The sequence below is a fragment of the Podarcis gaigeae genome (genome assembly GCF_964106915.1).
Source record: "Podarcis gaigeae genome assembly, chromosome: 6".
Taxonomy (NCBI): Eukaryota; Metazoa; Chordata; class Lepidosauria; order Squamata; family Lacertidae; genus Podarcis; species Podarcis gaigeae.
In genome coordinates, this window is record NC_139682.1 from 34,196,505 (window position 1) to 34,216,787 (window position 20,283).

Below are 20,283 nucleotides of genomic sequence, written 5' to 3' on the forward strand. Positions count from 1 at the left end.
CTAAAAACTTATTTATTGAAATAGAAAACATCTGACTTCATGTTTTGACTGTAATTCTGAAATATTTTCACAACTTCAGTCTAGAATTATATGGCTAGTTAAAATGAAGCAGAAAAGTTAACTGTTTACTAATGTCTTCACTGTGACTATTTTTTAGTTTCATAAAATGCTAATAAAACGTCAAATATTCTGCACACTTCCCAAGTTCTGAAACTCAGAAGTTTAAACTAACCAGGACTTTATAAATTTCTCTACTCATAGCAAAATATTAATGATATCAAATTTTAATTCACAGGAAGTGTTCTACTTAACTTATACCCCAGAAGATGTTGAAGGAAATGTACAGCTGGAAACCGGAGATAAAATTAACTTCATTATTGATACAAATAAACAGTAAGTAGATACCTTGTAATGACTGCATCCATGTTGGCTCTAAGGTAGTAAAGTTTTCCAGAAACTAGTGTTACTACTTGAGTTGAAGTATACTTAGCAAACTTTGCAAAGGCCTTTCAGATCAAGTTTCTGAAGATGCTTTGTTTTTAGTGGTTATTAAAATTGCTAGTCAGTTTGTCTTTTTCTTTCATCGACAAATGGATAGTCTGCAGTACAGCTATCTAATAGGAAACTTGCTTTTTTTTTTAAGACCTAAATGTGAATGTGTACTTCAAGTAAAGAGATTGTGGCAGTGTGATGTTTTCATCTTAAAATATCCTGGTCATAGCAAAAGGAGACTTATGTCTTTCCAGTTTGTAGAATAGAATTTGGCTCATTAAACATATAAGGTGACCCAGTATTGCACCAACTCATGTAACTCATCCCTCCTAGTCCTCCCCCGCCGCCCCAATCTGCTCTGGTGGGACAAACTAGGGTTTCCTTATGTCTGGGAATTCCTGGACATGTCCTTTTTGGGGGGGAAATTTACATTTTAAAGCAGATGTCCTGGATTTGGGGTTTAATTTTGTGTGTGTGTGTGTGTGTGTGTGCGCGCGCACGCACGCACGCATGCTCAGGCAAACTGGGCTTGGCGGCAGCAGCGGAGCTATCAGACGATAGCCCTAAAAACATCAATTTTTGGTGTCTGACTTTTTACTTCTTGAAATATGGCAACCCTAGATAAGCACAACTGGAGTCACTCATAGAATTTAAGAATCATTCTGTAGTTGGCTGTATTGTGACAAGTCATTGAATTATATTTTCCTTATGTGACCTTCATCTACTTTTTCCCATAGTACTGGTGCTGTAAGTGCTCGTAACATTATGCTTTTGAAAAAGAAACAGGCTCGGTGTCAAGGAGTAGTTTGTGCCATGAAGGTAAATTAACACTTAACTACTTTCTGAAATTTACTTGTACAGTTATGGAACCATGTAGGTGTGGAGGAGAAGGTGTATAGACTTATTCTAGTACTTTTGAGACAGAACTTCCATGTAAGGTTGCTTGGGAGGAAGTCTCATTGAACATCAGATCTTGCATCTGAGAGAGCATCTGAGAGAGCAGGCATTAGATTGGGCTTTATATAATTCACTCACTCCTTTAAAAAGTTTTTATATATGCACATTTTTAGCTGTAGATCTTTCTAATGACTATTAGTCACCAAAAAAAATATAAAAAAATGTTTTATTCCAGCTAGGTGGATATAGATCAAGATAGCATCTCTTTGCTTAACGATCCTATTTTCTTCTTAGGAAGCCTTTGGATTCATTGAAAGAGGTGATGTTGTAAAGGAGATATTCTTTCACTATAGCGAATTTAAAGGTGACCTAGAAGCCTTACAGCCTGGTGATGATGTGGAGTTCACAATCAAAGACAGAAATGTAAGACCAAATTTCTTAACTCCAACTTAAATTGTAAATGCATGACATTGCAGGAACTTCCTTAAATGTCTCCATTAGATTTGTATATTGTGTGACCTATTGTTGGTCCTTGTAACTACTTAACCAGTTGACTATTTGGCTTAATTTTCTGCTTATAGGGTAAAGAAGTTGCAACTGATGTAAGACTTTTGCCTCAAGGAACTGTTATTTTTGAAGATATCAGCATTGAACACTTTGAGGGAACAGTAACCAAAGTAATTCCAAAAGTACCCAACAAAAATCAGGTAGCAAATATCTTACATTATTGTGTACAGAAATTTATTTGTAAATGTTTATTTTAAAGTACTTTGATAGTCTGTGACACTGAGCAAATTCAGTAACGGGAAACAAATTGGGTAAATCATTAATGAAAGAGGCATCCTTGGGTGCTACAATGGAAGATGGAACTTGTTCAGCTCTCAGTTGATGTATTAAAACTGTACAATCCAGGAAAGCTCTAATATGGCCTTTCTTTTGTACTCTGATCAGAATGACCCATTACCTGGACGTATAAAAGTAGACTTTGTGATTCCTAAAGAACTTCCATTTGGAGACAAAGATACAAAATCAAAGGTGACGCTGTTGGAAGGTGACCACGTTAGATTCAACATTTCAACAGATCGGCGTGACAAATTGGAACGAGCCACTAACATTGAAGTTCTTCCCAATACTTTCCAACTCACTAATGAGGCTAGAGAAATGGTAAGTAATTAAAACTGCATGCCATATCTACTTTCATAGGGGTATGTTCCATTGAACTCAGTGAGAATTACAGCACAATTCTATAGCGATCTACTCAGATGTAAGTGTTCTACACAGAGAAATAGGATATAATTACTGTTGCCTCATTTAGCATTGCTGGTACTGTAGAACGATGCTCAATTTATGTAGCAATGAACACTGAAATAGTCGTGAGAAGTTGTCTGAATCTTCAGCATGTTGCATTTTTCCCGGCTACGTGAGGAATTCTTTTCCAAGGAAGCCTTTGATCGAAGATGCGGCAAGCTGCAGTTTTACAGAATTCTAACTTTAGTTTTATATGTCTATATACATATTATAAATACATTTCCATGCGCACAACAGAACATTCTCACCCTCTCCTGTCCCCTCCAGCCTTTGTGCACCCTCAGATTCCCAACCTCTGGGTGGTTGGGAAACACTCTAGAGCAGATTTGGGGGGTGGGGTCTTGGTGGTCGAGAGGAAATTATTTTTTAGATAAGTGACCAAGAAATATAATAATAAGCATGACAATGGGAGGGCATTCCAGTGCTGAATTGCTCCCATGGAGAAGGGAGTACATGAAACTTGCATTTGTAAAAGAAAATTTTTTCTCATTTACATATCCTGTTTTAAAGGAATGTGTAGCAGGAATTGCATTGAAATCCTTCTGTTGCCTCTTTCCACTTACCTTTATCTCAGTTTTCAGAAAGAGTTTTGCATCTTAAAAATTGATGTTAAAATTCAGAGAGCAATTTGAGCTTACCTCAAAGGCTTGCAAGTTCAGAGTCATGTTGGGACTTGTACAGCTAGTTGCACAATGTTTTGAATCCTCCATCTGAGAATAGTTATTTTCAATGAATAATGCCTCACAGTTTTTTCCACTCTGAGGAATTAGAGTGAGAAAAGGAAGAAAAAGCTCTGTGGGAAGGAAACAGTTTACTGAGATATTGTCTGCTTTGCTCTGGATTTGTCTTAGAGTTTTCCTAAAAACTACCATTTATCTGAGTCAATAAGCTTTTTATGCTCTTCCATTGTAGGGTTTTTCTGGCCCGGGGGAGGGGGGAGTGTTGGGCACAAATTATTGCCATAGACGTGTCATTATTTTATAACATTTATTTTCCGCTTGGTTCACATGTGGCTTGAGTTCTCTCATTGACTTATTAGGCTGATGACTGTTTTTTAAGGCAAGGAGAGAATGCCTAGAGCGGGGGTAGGCAACCTAAGGCCCGCGGGCCGGATGCAGCTCAATTGCCTTCTCAATCTGCCTGCAGACGGTCCAGGAATCAGCGTGTTTTTACATGAGTAGAATGTGTCCTTTTATTTAAAATGCATCTCTGGGTTATTTGTGGGGCATATGAATTCATTCCCCCCCACACACACACATGGCCTGAGGGACAGTGAACCAGCCCACAGCTGAAAAAGGTTGCTGACCCCTGGCCTAGAGCATTGTGGACTAGATGGTATTCTGTTGTACCTGACAGATATCCTCTAAGGCAGGGTTTCTCAAACTTGGGTCTGCAGCTGTGTTTGGACTACAGTTCCTATCTTCCCTGCTAGCTAGGGATGATGGGAGTTGTAGTCTGAAAACAGCTGGAGACCCAAGTTTGGCAGTCCCTGCTATAAGGATTCTTCATCAGCTATAGTTACTGACCTATGTGTTCCGTCCACAGGGTGTGATTGCCGCAATGAGGGATGGCTTTGGTTTCATTAAATGTGTTGACAGAGATGCCCGCATGTTCTTTCACTTCAGTGAAATTCTAGATGGCAACCAGCTCCACATTTCAGATGAAGTAGAATTTACTGTGGTTCCTGTAAGTACAATTTTGTGCAATTTAAGTTTACCAACTTCATGTTGCTTCAGGTCATTTATTTATATTTCCTGACTTACTATGCTTCATTATTATCTTTCATCTAATAAGATCTCAAGATTGCTTACTGTACTAATTAAAGCAGAGATAAAACTAATGATGAAAACAGCCAAATAAAATAATACAGTATCAGCTGCAGAATTCAGTCACTTTTTATCAATTTATCAATTTCATGACCTTCCTCTTCCAGGATATGCTGTCTGCTCAAAGAAATCATGCTATAAGGATTAAGAAACTTCCAAAAGGCACTGTTTCATTCCACACCCAGTCAGATAATCGTTTTGTGGGCACTATAGAAAAGGAAGCCACTTCTGCCAAATCCACTAGTCCAAATAAAGGCAAAGAGAAGGTAATACTGCCTGGGGTTTTTCTTCTGTTTCTCTGTAAAATAATAACTGAAAACTTCTATAAAGATTAGACAAGGAATATATTTATAAACATTTTCTGGCTGAAGATAACAGTTTCCATACTTATTTTTCATGTGTCCTTTGAGATAGATAAACACACATATTCTAACAAGATAATGGAAGTACAAAAGCTGGTCTTGCAAGTGTGTCTAAATTTGATTTACTTAGTGTGGTTGCAAGGTTTGGGTTTTCTATAAGCATAATGTAGATTCTTTTTGGTTGTAGAAATAAACGTAGGTGCTGAATCTTAGGAGCATCTCTCTGCTATGAACTTTTTTTTATACAAAGTATCTAGTTGAAACATACCTGTTGCATTAATCTTCCTCATTGCTAAAATAGTTTAGGGCTTTTAATTAAATCATGATTACACTAATGCTAGCAATATCTCTGTTCAGTGGAAACTAGGTAATATATATTTCAGAAACTGGTCATGAGTTACCTAATTGATACTACTTTCCTGTATAATCCCAAGTAGAAAAAGATAGGATAGGCTTTCTTGAAGTTCCAACAGTGATTGGTTATACATCATTTTTAAAAACGAGGTGTTTCCTTGTATAAATACATCTCTGTCAAAACTAGTGAATTTCATGATTACAAAACTTAGTATATTTTCGGTCACTGAATACCAATGTTCACACTACCAGTTCACATTTGCATGTGGTCTATTGGAAAAAGTTAAATTCCTTCAGTTTTGATCCTTTTATATTTTATTTCCTCTCCCCCTGCCCCACTTTTAGGAAGCTGAAGAGGGAATAATTGCTTATGATGATTGTGGGGAGAAGCTGACCATTCCCTATCAGGCTAAGGATGTGGAAGGATCTACTTCTCCTCAGATAGGAGATAAGGTAATATGCATACTGTTTTTAAAAATGTAAGAATGCCCATGATTGGGTAAAATACTTCTAGAGATCCTTCTTGGTTTTTCAGTTTTCACTATATGTGTTGATTTGTAATTATTACCTCATTACCTCCTTAATATTATTAGAGTATAGTGAGAACTGGTGCATAGTTGTAGCCTCTCTTCAGAAGTTGAGAACCATTCAGGCTATGAACCTTACACCAACATCTTGGGTCTCTGGATTAAGATTTGTTTAAGGCTGCTTTTGTGTAATACATTTTTTAAAAATAAGATCTCAACAAAAAACAATGGTGTCACTGTGAAAGACTGTTGTGAATTAGTATGTGAATCCCTTCTCTTGTTTGGCTACAAATGAGACTGCTGATGTTCAACTTTAAATGGCATAATAAGAGAGTACTGACTTCAGCGCTTGAGAATTGAATAGCCTCAGTGAGGGGATTTTGAAAAGAGAGCTAATACTACCATAAGTTGTTTTCAGTTCTGAGAAAAAGCAAAATGTCCCATTAGATTACTTCCAGAATTGCATGTGATCTTCCCAATCCTTCTAGAAGGCATTTTATTTTGTGTTATATCTTTTCCCAAATAGGTTGAGTTTACAGTCTGTGAAGTGAAGAGAACTGGGTTGCAAACAGCTACATCTGTAAGAATGCTTGGTAGAAACTACAGTTCAAAAAGGCTTTTAGGATATGTGGCAACTCTAAAGGATAACTTTGGATTTATTGAAACAGCCAATCACGATAAGGAGATTTTCTTCCATTACAGGCAAGTTGATTAGTCTAAGAGTTTGTTGCACATTAAATCAGGTATGGTACAGGCCGGATGAAGCAGCTTCTACATGGTCCAAACAGCAGCAGACAGGAGTCTCCACATCACCACTGACTGTTCCTTGAGACTACTAACAGTAATGTGGAGGTGCTCTGTATATTAGAAGAGGAGGTCCATGTGGTCAGCTCTTGCATCATGATGTCATGTGCTGCAGTCCCCATATGGAAACCATTACCATCTCATTTAAGTGTGCTCCAGTGGTTCTGAAAAGTGGGAACCTCCTTTGGTGCACATATAACATCTGGAAGGAGAATGAAAATTTCCAGTGAGGGCACAGAATTCTGAGACAGGTGGAGTCTTCCTTCACCAGCCATAACAATTGGTTGAGTTGAATGCCTGCTAGCAGAAGACTCATAATTGGATTTGTGACTGTAACTACTGCTCCCCAAACAGGTTTAGGATGATGTGGCAGAAGCTTTGTTCCACTTGTATAATGCCAGTGCTGGATTAGTGTCTGCATCCCCAGATCTTTGCACACAGTAGCAAGCAAGAGTCCCTGTGCATCCTGCTGTGTAACAGATGGTTAATACTGAGTTGGTTGGTTTGCAGGGTCGAATAGCATGCTTTGTCTGCTCCGCGCAGACTGCATATTAACCTCAATGTGAAAAAATCTTCCTATAATCCTTAAAAAAGTGGAACATGAGTGGTCTATGCAGCAGGGATGGAGAATCTCAGGCCTGGGTTCCCTGCAAGTTTCTGTCTGGCTCATGCTGTACAGCAGGGACATCCAACTCCCAAGAAACAGCGATCTACTCCTAGAAAAATAAACTGGCAGTGATCTGCCCTTGGGCGGGGAATTCAGAGTTGTTGAGTGTGGATAATTAAAATGAATCGCTCACCAACAACACAGCCGCTAACAGAAGAACACACACTAAACCTGGCACAGGGAAAGACCAAGCGGGGAGGGGGACGGAGACATGATTCTAAACGCGAGCAATAAGGATCCCACGATCGACCATGATCATCCAGGGATTGATCTGTCGATCATGATCCACCGGTTGGACACCCCTGCTATACAGCAGCAGACACACCCATTGGTATTCCGCTGCGCCAGAAGCGGTTTAGTCATGCTGGCCGCATGATGCAAGATGAGCGCCTCACCCCATAGTCGCCTTTGACTGGACTTAACTGTCCAGAGGTCCTTTACCTTTACAAAGCTTATCAAAAGTATTATTCCAGTGTGTGTGTGTGTGTGTGTGTGTGTAACAAGTTAAAGACCTTTCAGTCACTGGCAATAGCAAAATAGATATACAGTGGTACCTCGGATTACAAACGCCTCAGGTTACAAACTCTGCTAACCTAGAAGAGTTGCTTCAAGTTGAGAACTTTGCCCCAGGATGAGAATGGAAATCATGTGCCGGCGGCGCAGCAGCTGCAAGAGGCCCCATTAGTGAAAGCACGCCTCTAGTTAAGAATAGTTTCAGCTTAAGAACGGACCTCCAGAACAAATTAAGTTTGTAACTAGAGGTACCACTGTAGCTTTGATATATTGCTCTCTAAACTGGACTACAACTCCCATTGTCTCTGACTAGTAATTGTACTTAGTTAGGCTAATGTGAGTTGTACAGCATATGCTGAGGGCATAGGTTTTTTGCTCCTATACTAGTGACATAAACATCCCCACTTTATATATGCTGCATATTCACATTTTATAAACTTATTCTGATTTACACAAATAATGGCTGATGTAAAAAATACTCATGGAAGATCCATTTGTAATGTTATTGATAGTGGCATGCTATGGGTGTTGCATAGGGCTCTTATATAAAGTAAACATTTGACCTCTGGTTGATAAATTAGGTCTTCTACATGATATGCAGCCTGCTGCACTGTGAACGCTTGAAAAGAAATTAGAGTCTCAATACCATCCCATTTGTATTGGTTTGCTAAAAATGTAAATTTGTTGGGATGGCATTTTTGGTTACATTTATGCAGACTCAAGATTTCTTTATAATTGTTTGCAGTGAATTCTGTGGTGATATCGATAGCCTGGAACTTGGCGATATGGTTGAATACAGCTTATCAAAAGGCAAAGGAAACAAAGTCAGTGCAGAGAAAGTGAACAAGACACATGCAGGTAAAGCTGTTTTTAAATTTCTTTTAAAGCCAAATATTGATCCTCAAATGGTATGTACTTGGCGCTGACAATTTTGTGGGTGCCTGCTTGTTGCATTTATCCCAGTTTTGAAAAATAGGAACTTAATTCCAGCCTCGGACTGTTCCACTGTAATGGTTTATTATCCAAAACTAGAAGTGAGAATTAGATCTATCTTGGTTGCCTGAGGGCAATTCTTGCTTAGAAACAAGGCTAATTACAAACCTGTTCTATTAGTGTTTTGGATTAGATAAAACTAACACATATATGACATGAAAAGCAGGACAAAGGGGACAAATAAGTTGACAGCAGCTGCTGCAGCTACCACTGCTGCTGTGAAAACAGTAAAAAATTTGCATTTTAAAACATAGCCTTTTTGCTTGGGAACACCACAAAGGATTTTGTCAAGTGTGGAGTACAAATCAATCATGATATCATGATGATGTGTGATTGGCAGATGGCTGGCTCCACGCACCTGTCATATTTGGTCTGTGAGGCTGATTCTGATCAGGATCTAGCCCGTGGAACCCAAAAGGGTTCCTCACCCTTGCTATAAAGTGTTGTTTGGCTCTGTATTCCTATGTGGTATTTTGACTGAAGTGTGGGAACCTTACTGTCTTCATATGGATTGCGGATTCTGATATAAAATATTTCGGAACTCTGTAATGGAAACTGAATAGCAAGGATATAGAACTAAACAACTTTACCCTATAATTGCCACAAATTGGAGAATTGCACTACTCAATATTGGGAAACACTGCAGTAGAAAAATTGACAGTGTAGCTACCCAGTGAGCTTATTTAAACTTCCATGCTAGAGATGTAGTGTTACATTTTAGAATGTATGTGGGGAGTTGCACATTGGAATGTGATCCCATCAGGTTCCATATACAAGGAAAACGTGAAGTGCATAGTTAGGTGTACTTTGTGCCCTTCCCAAACATATGAAGAAAAGCCAGTACTGACAGTATGTGGATGAATTGCTGTTTTCAGTATTCTCAGAGACTTTCCCATGACATCTAGTGATATACTACTGTGTTTCCAGATAGCAAATATTAGGAAAAAAGTATTAAGGGCTAACTTTCTACCTAGATTCCATCTCCCCCCCCCCCCTGCATTTTGCAAACCTGCCACTTTTAGAGTTCCATACCTTTAGCCATGGTAGGACAGGTTTTACTTGATACAGGGTGACTCTGCTAAGCTGCATAAAGTTCTTTGGGAAAGATTGTCACTTGTAATGCGGATGACCTTGTTTTATAGTGAATGGCATCACAGATGAGGCTGATCCAGCTGTTTACACGGGTAAAGTAATTCGTCCTCTCAGGAGTGTAGATCCCACCCAGACTGAATACCAGGGAATGATTGAAGTCATGGAAGATGGTGAGTAGTGTGCCTTTCCAGTAGTATGCTGATCTAATTCCATAGTTGGTTTGGTACCCTAATGAATCTTTCTAGGAAAGTTGGTTGAAGTGAGACTTGCATGTAACAATATGATATCTAAATGACATGGAAGCTGCTACTTGAGAATTCTTAACCATGACAAGTCTTTGTGATATGCTTGCTTCTCCAGGAGAAATGAAAGGTGAAGTCTATCCTTTTGGAATTGTTGGTATGGCAAACAAGGGGGACTGTCTGCAAAAAGGAGAAACCGTAAAGTTCCAGCTTTGTGTCCTTGGTCAAAATGGACAAACAATGGCTTGTAACATTACACCTTTCCGCAGAGCCACCGTGGAATGTGTGAAAGATCAGGTGAGAGGACTTCTTGAGATGCAAGCCATGTCTTTGCTGTTTGGGTGATTTTTCTGCATTAGGGCCTCCTCTGTTTAAATACTGGAAGGAAATTGTTGGAATTTAACATAGCATTCTTGTTCTTTTGCACCCAGCTAGATTTTGAAGGCCCCAAGTTTTACCTTCAAACAGTTGAATTAGCTGAATTTATAACTTTCATTTGGGTGTAAAATACAAGATAACAGTTCTTGAATCTTGACAGAAGCCAGGAAGTATGAAAATATTATTGACCATGGAGAGACCTGTTACAAATGTTTTCTCTTTTAGTATCTTATCGGGTGGGGCTAAAATGTTTTTCTAAAAATGAGGTCCGCATCCCCTTTTGTCAGGAAACGTTTAAGATGATAGTAGAATCCATTTATTTCAGTGGGTCTACTTTGAGTATGACTATCTTTGAGTATCACCCTAAATAGTCTAAATTATGTGCTGTCTGTAAATAAATTTCAGTCCTACTTGTAAACAATTTGATTGCTCATGTTGTGCAATTGAGAAGACAGTTTCCATTCCTATTTCAGTTTGGTTTCATAAACTATGAAGTGGGTGACAGCAAAAAGCTCTTTTTTCACGTGAAAGAAGTTCAGGATGGTGTGGAACTGCAGGCTGGTGACGAAGTAGAGTTTTCAGTCATCCTCAATCAACGCACAGGGAAATGCAGTGCCTGTAATGTGTGGCGTGTTAGGTAAGCAAAAGATACTAATTTACCTTACTCTCTTGCAGGGGGGAAACCAAGCAATCCTGATCTGATTTCTTGATAGGAAATTGGCAGACATCCTTGAGCTGCCTCAAGTTGGAATCTTGAAAGTAGCTGCTGATGAACAAATTATTGAAAATCTATTAAGCTTTCTGTATAGGGGCCTTTCAGTGGCCCTTCTTTCCCTTCTTTGTACCACATGGGATGAGTTAATGTTGAGAGTGTTGGTTTATAAGGAAAAATTGGGAAAGAGGAGGAAATTGGCCTACTTTGCACCAAATTGTTCTACATACTCCATTCATAGATTCTCTTCATTTATAGCAGCCTTCCCCAACTCTGTGCACTCCAGATGTTTTGGACTAGATAGCTGTCATCAGCCTCTGCCAGCACAGCCATGTTGGCAAGAGCTGATAGTTAAGTAGTGCCACATCAAAGATGTCTTTCATGAGCTGATTTCTTTAGCATAACATCTTTAACATAACATCTGTTTGGGTTTCCCCTCTGTTCATTAATAAACTTTTAATGTTGTGTTTCTTCACCTGTTCCTTTCAGGAACTCATTTTACACATTTGTAAGCTTGAAATACTACTGTGCCACTCATTTCCAAAACCTTTAAAAAAAATCATCAGTACTCCAGATACTGTGCAAGGACCATTTCCTAAATGTATTAATTCCTTGAGTAGTTACTCTTTATATATTTTGTTCTATCAGCTCTTTAACATCCTATTCTCCCATTTTTTTGGATCTGCGAAACATAATGGGTTGTGAACAAATGATCACTCATGCAACATGGCTTACCTGTCCTCTTTTTTTGTATTTAAGCCTCCTTCATCCCCCCCCTCCAAAAAAAGGTGCAGGGGATTGGGACTCTCAGGAGAGGTCTGGGGCAGCAATGGGAAAACCAGAAATTGGGTGGGGCCATCTTGTGACAGCAAAGCTTCCTATATGCTGTAGTCATGGGGAGGGTTGGGAAAGCCAGGTTTTGTGAACAGTCTTCTACAGGCAACTCCCAGTTTACAAGGGGGTTACGTTCCAAGGCACTGTATGTTTTAAGTTAATTCATGTGCATTTGAAACCTTTTTTAAAAATTCAAACACCCCATTCCACCCTTTTTTGTGACTTTAGGGGTCACTTCTGGCTTCAGCGCAATGTGTGCGTGCACAGTCAGTCATATGTCGGGCACGCCTTAAGTGGTTCCTGCCTGTACTTGCATTTGGACACAAACCATTGTGTGCACAAAAATCACTATAGTTTCATTACTGTTTTCCTTCTCGGTTCTTTCTTACCCTATAATTCAGTTATCATTGGTGGGGGTTTTTTTAACATTAAGGCTGAAGCACAGTTATACTTACCCTAAAGGTTGTAGTATTCGTATCAGTGAAACCACTTCAAAACATTTTGATCTTATTCTACCATTCCAATTGTCATTCTTAGCACAAAATTGTATTTCATTTATTAGCTGCAGTATTTCTTTCATTGTGCTTTTCTTGGCACTTTCATGTCTCCAACTTATGCTGTGGATTTCTTGCACTTTTTTTTGTTGTACTTCATGTTTTTGTAATCCTGTTTTTCTCATATTTTCTTGCTTCCTGTATTCCCATTACTGTTAGCTTTGCTTTGCATGTGTGCAGAAACAAGATAGGCATTTCAAATTCTAACATATTTCCACTTTGTAATCATAGCTTATGAAATGTTTTCACATGGTTTATGACTTCTGGGGGTTGGCTCAGTAGAAAGCTCACTTGCATTCCAAACAGCTTATCTTCTCTTTCACTTTGTGTGTATGCTCACTCCCCTCCTTTGCCTCTTGGAATCCTCAGATTGCACATACAGTCTGAGATTTTATCTAGATTTGGGAGAGATGTGGGTCTTTGGGTGGGAGAAACATTCTCAGGGATTCCCTTTACCTAATTTGAAGCCCCCTGCATTGGTCCACAACTTACTTAGTGAGAGGACTGTTCAGTACTGGTGTCTAATGGGAAATGTGCAAATACAGATTAATAATAGTTGAGCATTGTCTACATGCCAGAGTGCTAAAGATACTGGCAGTCCAGAAGCACACTTATATCTATTAAAGCTGCAGTCTTAACTCAGTGAAATCTTCATGCATGCCATGATTACTACCATGAGCATAATATTACTGCAGATTAGGAATGTATCTACCTGTTAGGATGCATTTTGATAATGGAATTTTATCCAACATCAAAACTACATTTGTCATTGTAGGGTGTCCATATATCTTGCACTGAATCCCCCTTCAAAATTAAACAGTTATTCCAGGGCAGTGTGGAAAAAGATACTAATAACCAGCATGAATGCTGTTATAGTAGAAAGTTGGCTTTTTCTCTCTTTAAAAAAACAAAAACAAAGCATTAAAATACACATCTACATGTTTCCCCTAATGATTTAGTTTGTTTCTATTAACAGTGAAGGTGCTAAGGCCATAGCTGCTCCACGTCCTGATAGACTTGTTAATCGCTTAAAGAGCATTACTTTGGATGATGCCAGCGCTCCTCGTCTAACTGTTCTTCGTCAGCCAAGGGGACCGGATAATTCAAAGGTATGTTACAGGATATTTGCCTGATGTGTGGTCATAACACTGGGATTTCTGCATCTGTGACATACTGGATAACAAGCCAAGCAACTTCCTTTTAATTGGTAGGAATTCTAGTAAATGTTAATCATCAGCAAAAGATGGAAGGACATAAAAATACTTTAGGAACTCATTTTTTTCCAAAGGCAGTTGAGACAGAATGCTGGATTTCTTAGGTTGCTGAGACTGTGAGTTGAACATGGAAGTACAAAGGACTTAAATGATAAACTGGAACACAGTGCAAGATTTTAGAGTGCCTCTTCTCTCGTGTGTGTAATTCCAAAATAAACGAAAGGGGGGATAGAAAATGGTAGGAATACATGAACGTGTGAGAAGATTTACTTACATATGAGAATGAAGGTAATGGGTCAGCCAAAAACCCTTTGAAAAAAGAGGGATTTGATGGGAGAGAAGAGGTACTAAATGTTTAAGTTATCTTAGAAGACCAAGAGACTGTCAGATTGCAGAGGATTCTATAAGAAAGTGCTGTCATTAGCAGGGATGTAACTGGCAGACCAAGGGCTAAAAAGACTTGGTAAAACTGGAGAGTTTTAATGGTAAAGATGTGGAGCATCTGCTGATTTTTTTTTTTTTAAAGGATGCCAGTGAAGAGATTTGGGGAATATTGTGTAGAGTAGTCTTCAAGGTCGGTGAGGGGACTAAGTGTTGTGTAAATTGCGGAAAAACTCCTCTGTGCTAAAGGGATCTAGTTGGAAAGGGCAAGGGCACCTCACAGAGCTTTAGGTTTTGTAGCAAAATATGATGTCTTATTTCTAGCAAAAGCAGTCAGTGGAGTCAAGAATAGAACGGGAAGGAAGGAAGGCAAAATTGCACGAATAAACAATGCCCATGAATTTGGAGCAAAGGGGGAAAAGGAGCAAGCAGCTGGCAATTAGAAGTTGAGGTTGAGTCAATGGAGGTTTCTATTTTTAGAAAATAGGATGTTTAAACATGGTAGAGACAGACAGAGAGACAGGTTAATAAGGAGTGATAGCACAAGAGGTGGAATAGCATCAAGGGGGCATGTGGCATGATTGGGTGTAGACAGATGGCAGTGGAGGAGAGCATGTTATGAAAATGAATAAACGATTTCTTTCTAATATGCCCACTAGCAATATTGATAATATGTGACTGCTTGCAGCTCTCTTTATTTTCCTTATTCATGATTTCAAGTTCCAATTTAAACTCATTCAGTTACTTCACTATTTACAGGGATTTGGTGCAGAAAGAAAGATTCGTCAAGCTGGTGTTATCGACTAACTGGTCTCAAAGCAAATAACTATGTTGGAGCAAGTGGTGGGGTCTGGTGAAGGGTACTGAATATCCCCATATTCATCCCTTCCAAATTCTAAAGAGCTATTACACCAGTTTTAACACCTTCCTCATGTTATGTTTAAAAATAAATTTATGAAACAGTTTTAAAATATGCACAGTTGCATCCTGGAGAACCTAAGGTGGCGCCTTATAGTATCACGTGTTAGAAGCTTTTTGAATGGTGCATTTAACGCAACTGGTAACTGCAAATCTACTTTGCCTCTTTAAGTAAACATTATAGACAGTTCTACTCTGGTAGACCTTATGAAATTCTGCACTGAAAGGATATACATATATCTATCTATATATATATATTTCCTTAATTCACATCTTGCCAAGGTGTTACAATGCCTTAGCTTTCAGTTGCTTTACTCTCTCTTAAGACAGGAGAGGTTAAGTTCCTGTTCATTCTGCTCTAGTTTTGAGGACCATATGAGGATGAATATACCAACTGTTTATATAGAATCCTGTATGAGCACTCAAACCAGTTCCTTAAGTTGATGGCCAAATGTTAAAATGTTTTGTATGTCTCATTTAAACTAAAGTCCATATAGCAAGCAACGTTATCTCCTAGATCACATTGAAAGTATCTTCCAGAGTAGACTTGATAGTTTTTGTAATTATCTTCAATTAGCATGCACAGTGCAGAATTTCATAAGGATGAGGTGTGCCATCAGTGTGATAACTTAAAGATATTTAAAACAATGCACAAATTTGCTGCTGCTTAGAACACTGCAGCTTCTAAACCCAGTTTATTTTACTGAATAAAAAATTTAAAAAGTTGTGCCTGAAGTGAATACATTTTTTTTTTTTTTGCAGCCAGCACCCAGTGTACTGTAAAAGAATACTTAGGCTTTCCATAGCTGTATTGAGACTTTCATCAAGGTGAAATAGTTGATGTCTGTGTGCTTTTTTTTTTTCCTCCCTCCAGGCCCCTTCTCTCCCCTCCCTCCCCTTCCTTGGCCACACTTTATCAAGCGAGCAAACTAAATGATTGGTCTAAGTATTACTTTAACCAAAAAGATCAGGAGTTATTTTCTTTGAATAGAGGGCAGTACTGTGTTTTTTTCCCATGTTACCTCTATTCTCAATTTAGGGTTTTTCTTCTCTGGGAGATGCATTATCTTTGTAAAACAAACATTGCTTTCTCCAATTTTTCTGTTAATGGCGAAGAATGGAAATAGAATAAAGTTTTACTGATTTTGAAAAACTGCCTCAATCTTGTAACTCCTTCATTAAGACTATTCCTAGTCGCAAAATATACTCCATGTGGTATAGATCAGAGTTGACTAACTTCTGTATTCTCAGGCCATTGTAGACACTTTGTCCAGCCCCTGTAAGGATGATCTGGCTCAGTGAAGTGTTGTAACCTACTGGTAAGGGTTTCACTGGTACAGAGCACATGTCCTTGGATGGTATGAGGTCAGATGTTGAGCACAGGTTGGCAAGGAACAGTGGTTTTTTTTCCCCAGGCAGGGGGTCTCTTCCACACATCCCACAGTGAAATGGATGTCATACCAGTCACACTGGGTAGCTGAAGTTGAAATTGCCATGTCTAAGTAGAATTAGAATAATTTCAAGGTTTTTAAAAGATAACACTTAAAACCACACTGATTGCACTTTTTTTTTTTAGTATCAAATATTTCAGATTGAACATTTTGGACTATGAGACAGAATCTTGAGATTTATGCAACATGTAAAATTAAAGATGTTCTTCATACACACACACTCACTATATTCAAACATCTCCGATTTTTTGTCGTTAATTTAGGGCACGTATTCTGATTAAAATTTGCCAGGAAACCTTTCTCATTGGTATGCTGAAACTTTGACACAACTGTGTGTTTGCATTCCCCACCCCAATAATTTGCAGGCAAATTATTAAGCTTGTCATGCAATTGCATTAGAAACTTTACACACCACCTCAATGCAGTCATTTCTTGTGCATGTGTCCTAGGGCTGTGCGTACTCCTGGTCCGCCGCTAGGCCCCAACTAGATCTGGCCTGCAAATGGATTTGGGGACCAGCCCTCGTATAATCAGAATCTTAACCTCTGTTAAATGTGCCCAGGATTGGGAAGACAAGGAAATGCAGCATTTCCTTTCCCCTGCTCTCCTGACCACACTGTAGAGAGCAGGACTGAACCTTCCACTTAGCAGCAGGTGAGCAGAGAGTTAATTACTGCAGTGTGCTTCACCAACACCACCTCTGCAGGGAATGAAAAACAGATGCCTGCAGCCAGTAGGATTGCACTCTCTCACTTGTTAAGGTTGTGCTGGGAACTGGCAGGTCTAATTCAAAGTGTAACGTGGCAACAATTTGAAAGCCCTTCTGCAAATTGTGTCACGCAGCTCTTCAATCTTGCAGAGGCTGCTTGGCTTGCCTTCCCCTTTCCTCTTCCCCTACCCACCTGACCACTCCACTTTCTGAGATCGCCCCAATTCACTATGGGTGGGCTGACTAGACCCATCGCAGTCTCAACCAAACAGTCAAAGCCCAGATCTGCCCAATTCAGTTTGTGATACAGTTTTCACTCAGATCTGGTGCACAACATTAATATGTACATATCATTGTTGTGCTATAAAGCAGGGGTGGACGGATTAGGTTTGTACGCTTAGAACATACAGGGGATGAGTCTACAGTACCTTTCCACAATGGTGCTTTAAAACATTTCTTCCCTGCAGTATATTAGGGTTGAGAGAGTTCAGTTCTTGTCAGCCAGAATTTGGGAGTAGCTTGAGAAGTCGGTTGCTGGGGAATAAATCCAACTTCAGATCTCTCTGTATTTGAACAAAAACATATTCTTTTCACATAAAAGCAGTCTACTTCCAATTCCATTCACGTTTTCTTTCATTTAAGCAAAACATTGCAAATTATATAGAAAAAGGGTGCCTCTTTAAATGACTTGATATCAATTACACTTGCTAAACAATAGCAGGTACCAATATTCCACTGGGAACAATGTAATATGATGTCTATTAGATTAGATAAACCAAAATGTCAAAGATACTAGCATGCCATCAACTTCAGAACTATCTCTAAATAAGCCAAAGGCATTGTCTGAAAGCTTACTTTATTGGGGGGGTGATAAGCAGGAATACTCCTAGGAAAAGCATGATATATCTTCAAATAATGGTACCAAGTGATTAGTTACTTCCATAGCTGATACATCCTCATCATGGGTGGTATTCAACCAAATTTTACACCGAGCAGATGTGCTGAAATTAATGTACCTAACTTAATCTCATGTTTGTTAATTTCAATGGGTCTACCCTTGATTAAAACTGAATTTTCTACTACCCATAATTCCTTTCTGCAATGAAATTATCAGACTGATGAATGAGTTCATAGACAGATTCTGACAATAGTTATTCTCAGTGTGTAGTACAGGGGTGTCAAACTCAAATTCATCGGGGGCCGCATCAGCAGTTTGGTCACCCTCAAAGGGCCGGTTGTATCTGTAGGATGGCATGCGCTCAATATAAAAACAAGTGGAGGTTTCCTGAATGCATGTAAAGTGGAGGTTTCCTGTGTAGAACGGCAGGCGCCGCTAGAGGGCAGACGTTCTCTGGCTTGTAGGCTGCCGCGCATGCGCTGAAGAGGCGGCTTTCTTGTGTCAAAAAAAAAAAAGCAAGAATAAAAGGTAAAGGCTGGCGGCCGGCTACACGGGCCACATGACGAGGTCTGGCGGGCCGGATTCGGCCTATGGGCCTTGTGTTTGACACCCGTGGTGTAGTATATATGCAGCTATTTGTTTATACAAAGTATAAGTGCTTTGGTAAAAACTGATCACACTGTAAAGTTGGTCAACATGTCTAGCATGTTGCCAACTAGATGTTTCCAGAAGGCACAAGAACAAGAAATCAATAACAGACTCCTGCTCTTGTGCATGTGTGTACCCAATGCAGCTGCTACTACTTTCTCTGAACAGTTTTGAATTGATGTTTTATTTATTTAATAAAATATATACACTGTTTGATTGTAAAAAACAACCCTCAAAGTAGTTTACATAGGATCTTGTTAATTATATTGTAAGAAAGTAACTTTATTTTGGCTATCCTGAATCTAATGAATTTCAGCTTCATTGTGCAACTGATTTCAAGTGTTTGTGGATAAAGGTTCTTTTTATTCACTATCTCTATATATGATTTCATAAAACACTTGCTTAGGCATATATACTATTTTTGCTATAATGGTTTCACTGGGTGCCCACTGTGATTTTACAAGTGTCATGAAGTACCTATTGGCCATTATAGGGTGGGTGTTGGGTGTAAAACGTGTGTTTTCAGTATATTATCTCCCCCTCTCTTATCTTAAGAGGCTTGAGTAGAAGCCAAGTCTAGCTGGATTCAGAGGTGAAGGGGAAAGAACTGTAGCACTGGTCCGTTCACATAGTGAGAAAAGGGAAGAAGAGCGAGGGTGGGACACCATGCAAAGAGCACATTTTCACAAAAGCACACTATCTTTTAGTGAGAAGGGATTTTGAAAAGTTCAATTCTTTTCATTCACTCCAGTGGGACCCATGCTCTGTAAGTGATAACATGTGCAAGGTCCTGCATTCAATCCCCTGCCATGACCACTTTAAAAAGGCAGCATGCGATCATTGTGAGAATATGCAGCAGCGGCTACAATGGACACACAAGCATGCCTGATGAGCAGGGATGATGATGTTGGACTCCATCTGCCTCGAGAATGGAGTGTGCCTCAGGGGTGAAGTCCAACCGCTGCAAAGTGACCTCCCCAGGGCGCAAGCCTTGGGCTGCCCAGACGACAAGGCCACCCTCCCAGTTTTGCTGATGTAACCCAAAGGATGATGATGATACCCCACCCATGTGGCTGGGTTTCCCTAGGAAAGCAAAGCAATATGTTTGGGACCAGCTTGGCTGTAGCAGCTGCAGCTAAGCTGGTGCAGGAGGAGGCGGCGTACAAGGCGCCATCCAACCATCTTAGGGACCCCACTCCGGATCCGTGTAGTCCAACAACAGACGGAGGGCTACAGTTCAGCGCCACCTGGCTCCACAAGCCACTGCTGTGGTCCTGAAGAAAGCGACTTCCATCAACTCCCGGGGGCTGCAGCGGGCATTGCGTTTGGCTTCGGAGTCCAGCCAAAACGAATTCGGCGCCGTCCTTCCTTCCTACTTGCCGCAACTGGGGTGGGAAGCGCCGTCCCGCGAGCCCTCCTCCCTCCTGCTCTCGCCAGGCAAAAGAACAACGACATCCAGCCGCCCAGCGCTCCCCGCGGAGCCCTTGCTTTCGGTTAGCCCCGCCCAAG

The 20,283-nt window shown here is 39.8% G+C and overlaps 1 protein-coding gene across 20 annotated transcripts in view; it reads left to right on the forward strand.

The window, feature by feature from the left end:
- The window catches only part of CSDE1 (cold shock domain containing E1), a 28,326-nt gene extending 12,105 nt beyond the window's left edge, over positions 1-16,221 (forward strand). For all 20 annotated transcript variants that reach the window (XM_083746002.1, XM_083746004.1, XM_083746017.1 and 17 more), the window contains 15 exons: positions 296-393; positions 1,230-1,311; positions 1,684-1,812; positions 1,971-2,096; positions 2,341-2,553; positions 4,243-4,383; positions 4,631-4,789; positions 5,585-5,692; positions 6,293-6,468; positions 8,496-8,608; positions 9,886-10,005; positions 10,196-10,374; positions 10,929-11,092; positions 13,532-13,664; positions 14,910-16,221. In XM_083746002.1, the coding sequence (XP_083602128.1) occupies positions 296-393; positions 1,230-1,311; positions 1,684-1,812; positions 1,971-2,096; positions 2,341-2,553; positions 4,243-4,383; positions 4,631-4,789; positions 5,585-5,692; positions 6,293-6,468; positions 8,496-8,608; positions 9,886-10,005; positions 10,196-10,374; positions 10,929-11,092; positions 13,532-13,664; positions 14,910-14,957 (1,989 nt within the window). In that variant the 3' untranslated portion in view covers positions 14,958-16,221. The remainder of the gene's footprint in view (positions 1-295; positions 394-1,229; positions 1,312-1,683; positions 1,813-1,970; positions 2,097-2,340; positions 2,554-4,242; positions 4,384-4,630; positions 4,790-5,584; positions 5,693-6,292; positions 6,469-8,495; positions 8,609-9,885; positions 10,006-10,195; positions 10,375-10,928; positions 11,093-13,531; positions 13,665-14,909) is intronic.
- Positions 16,222-20,283: the final 4,062 nt, after the last annotated feature.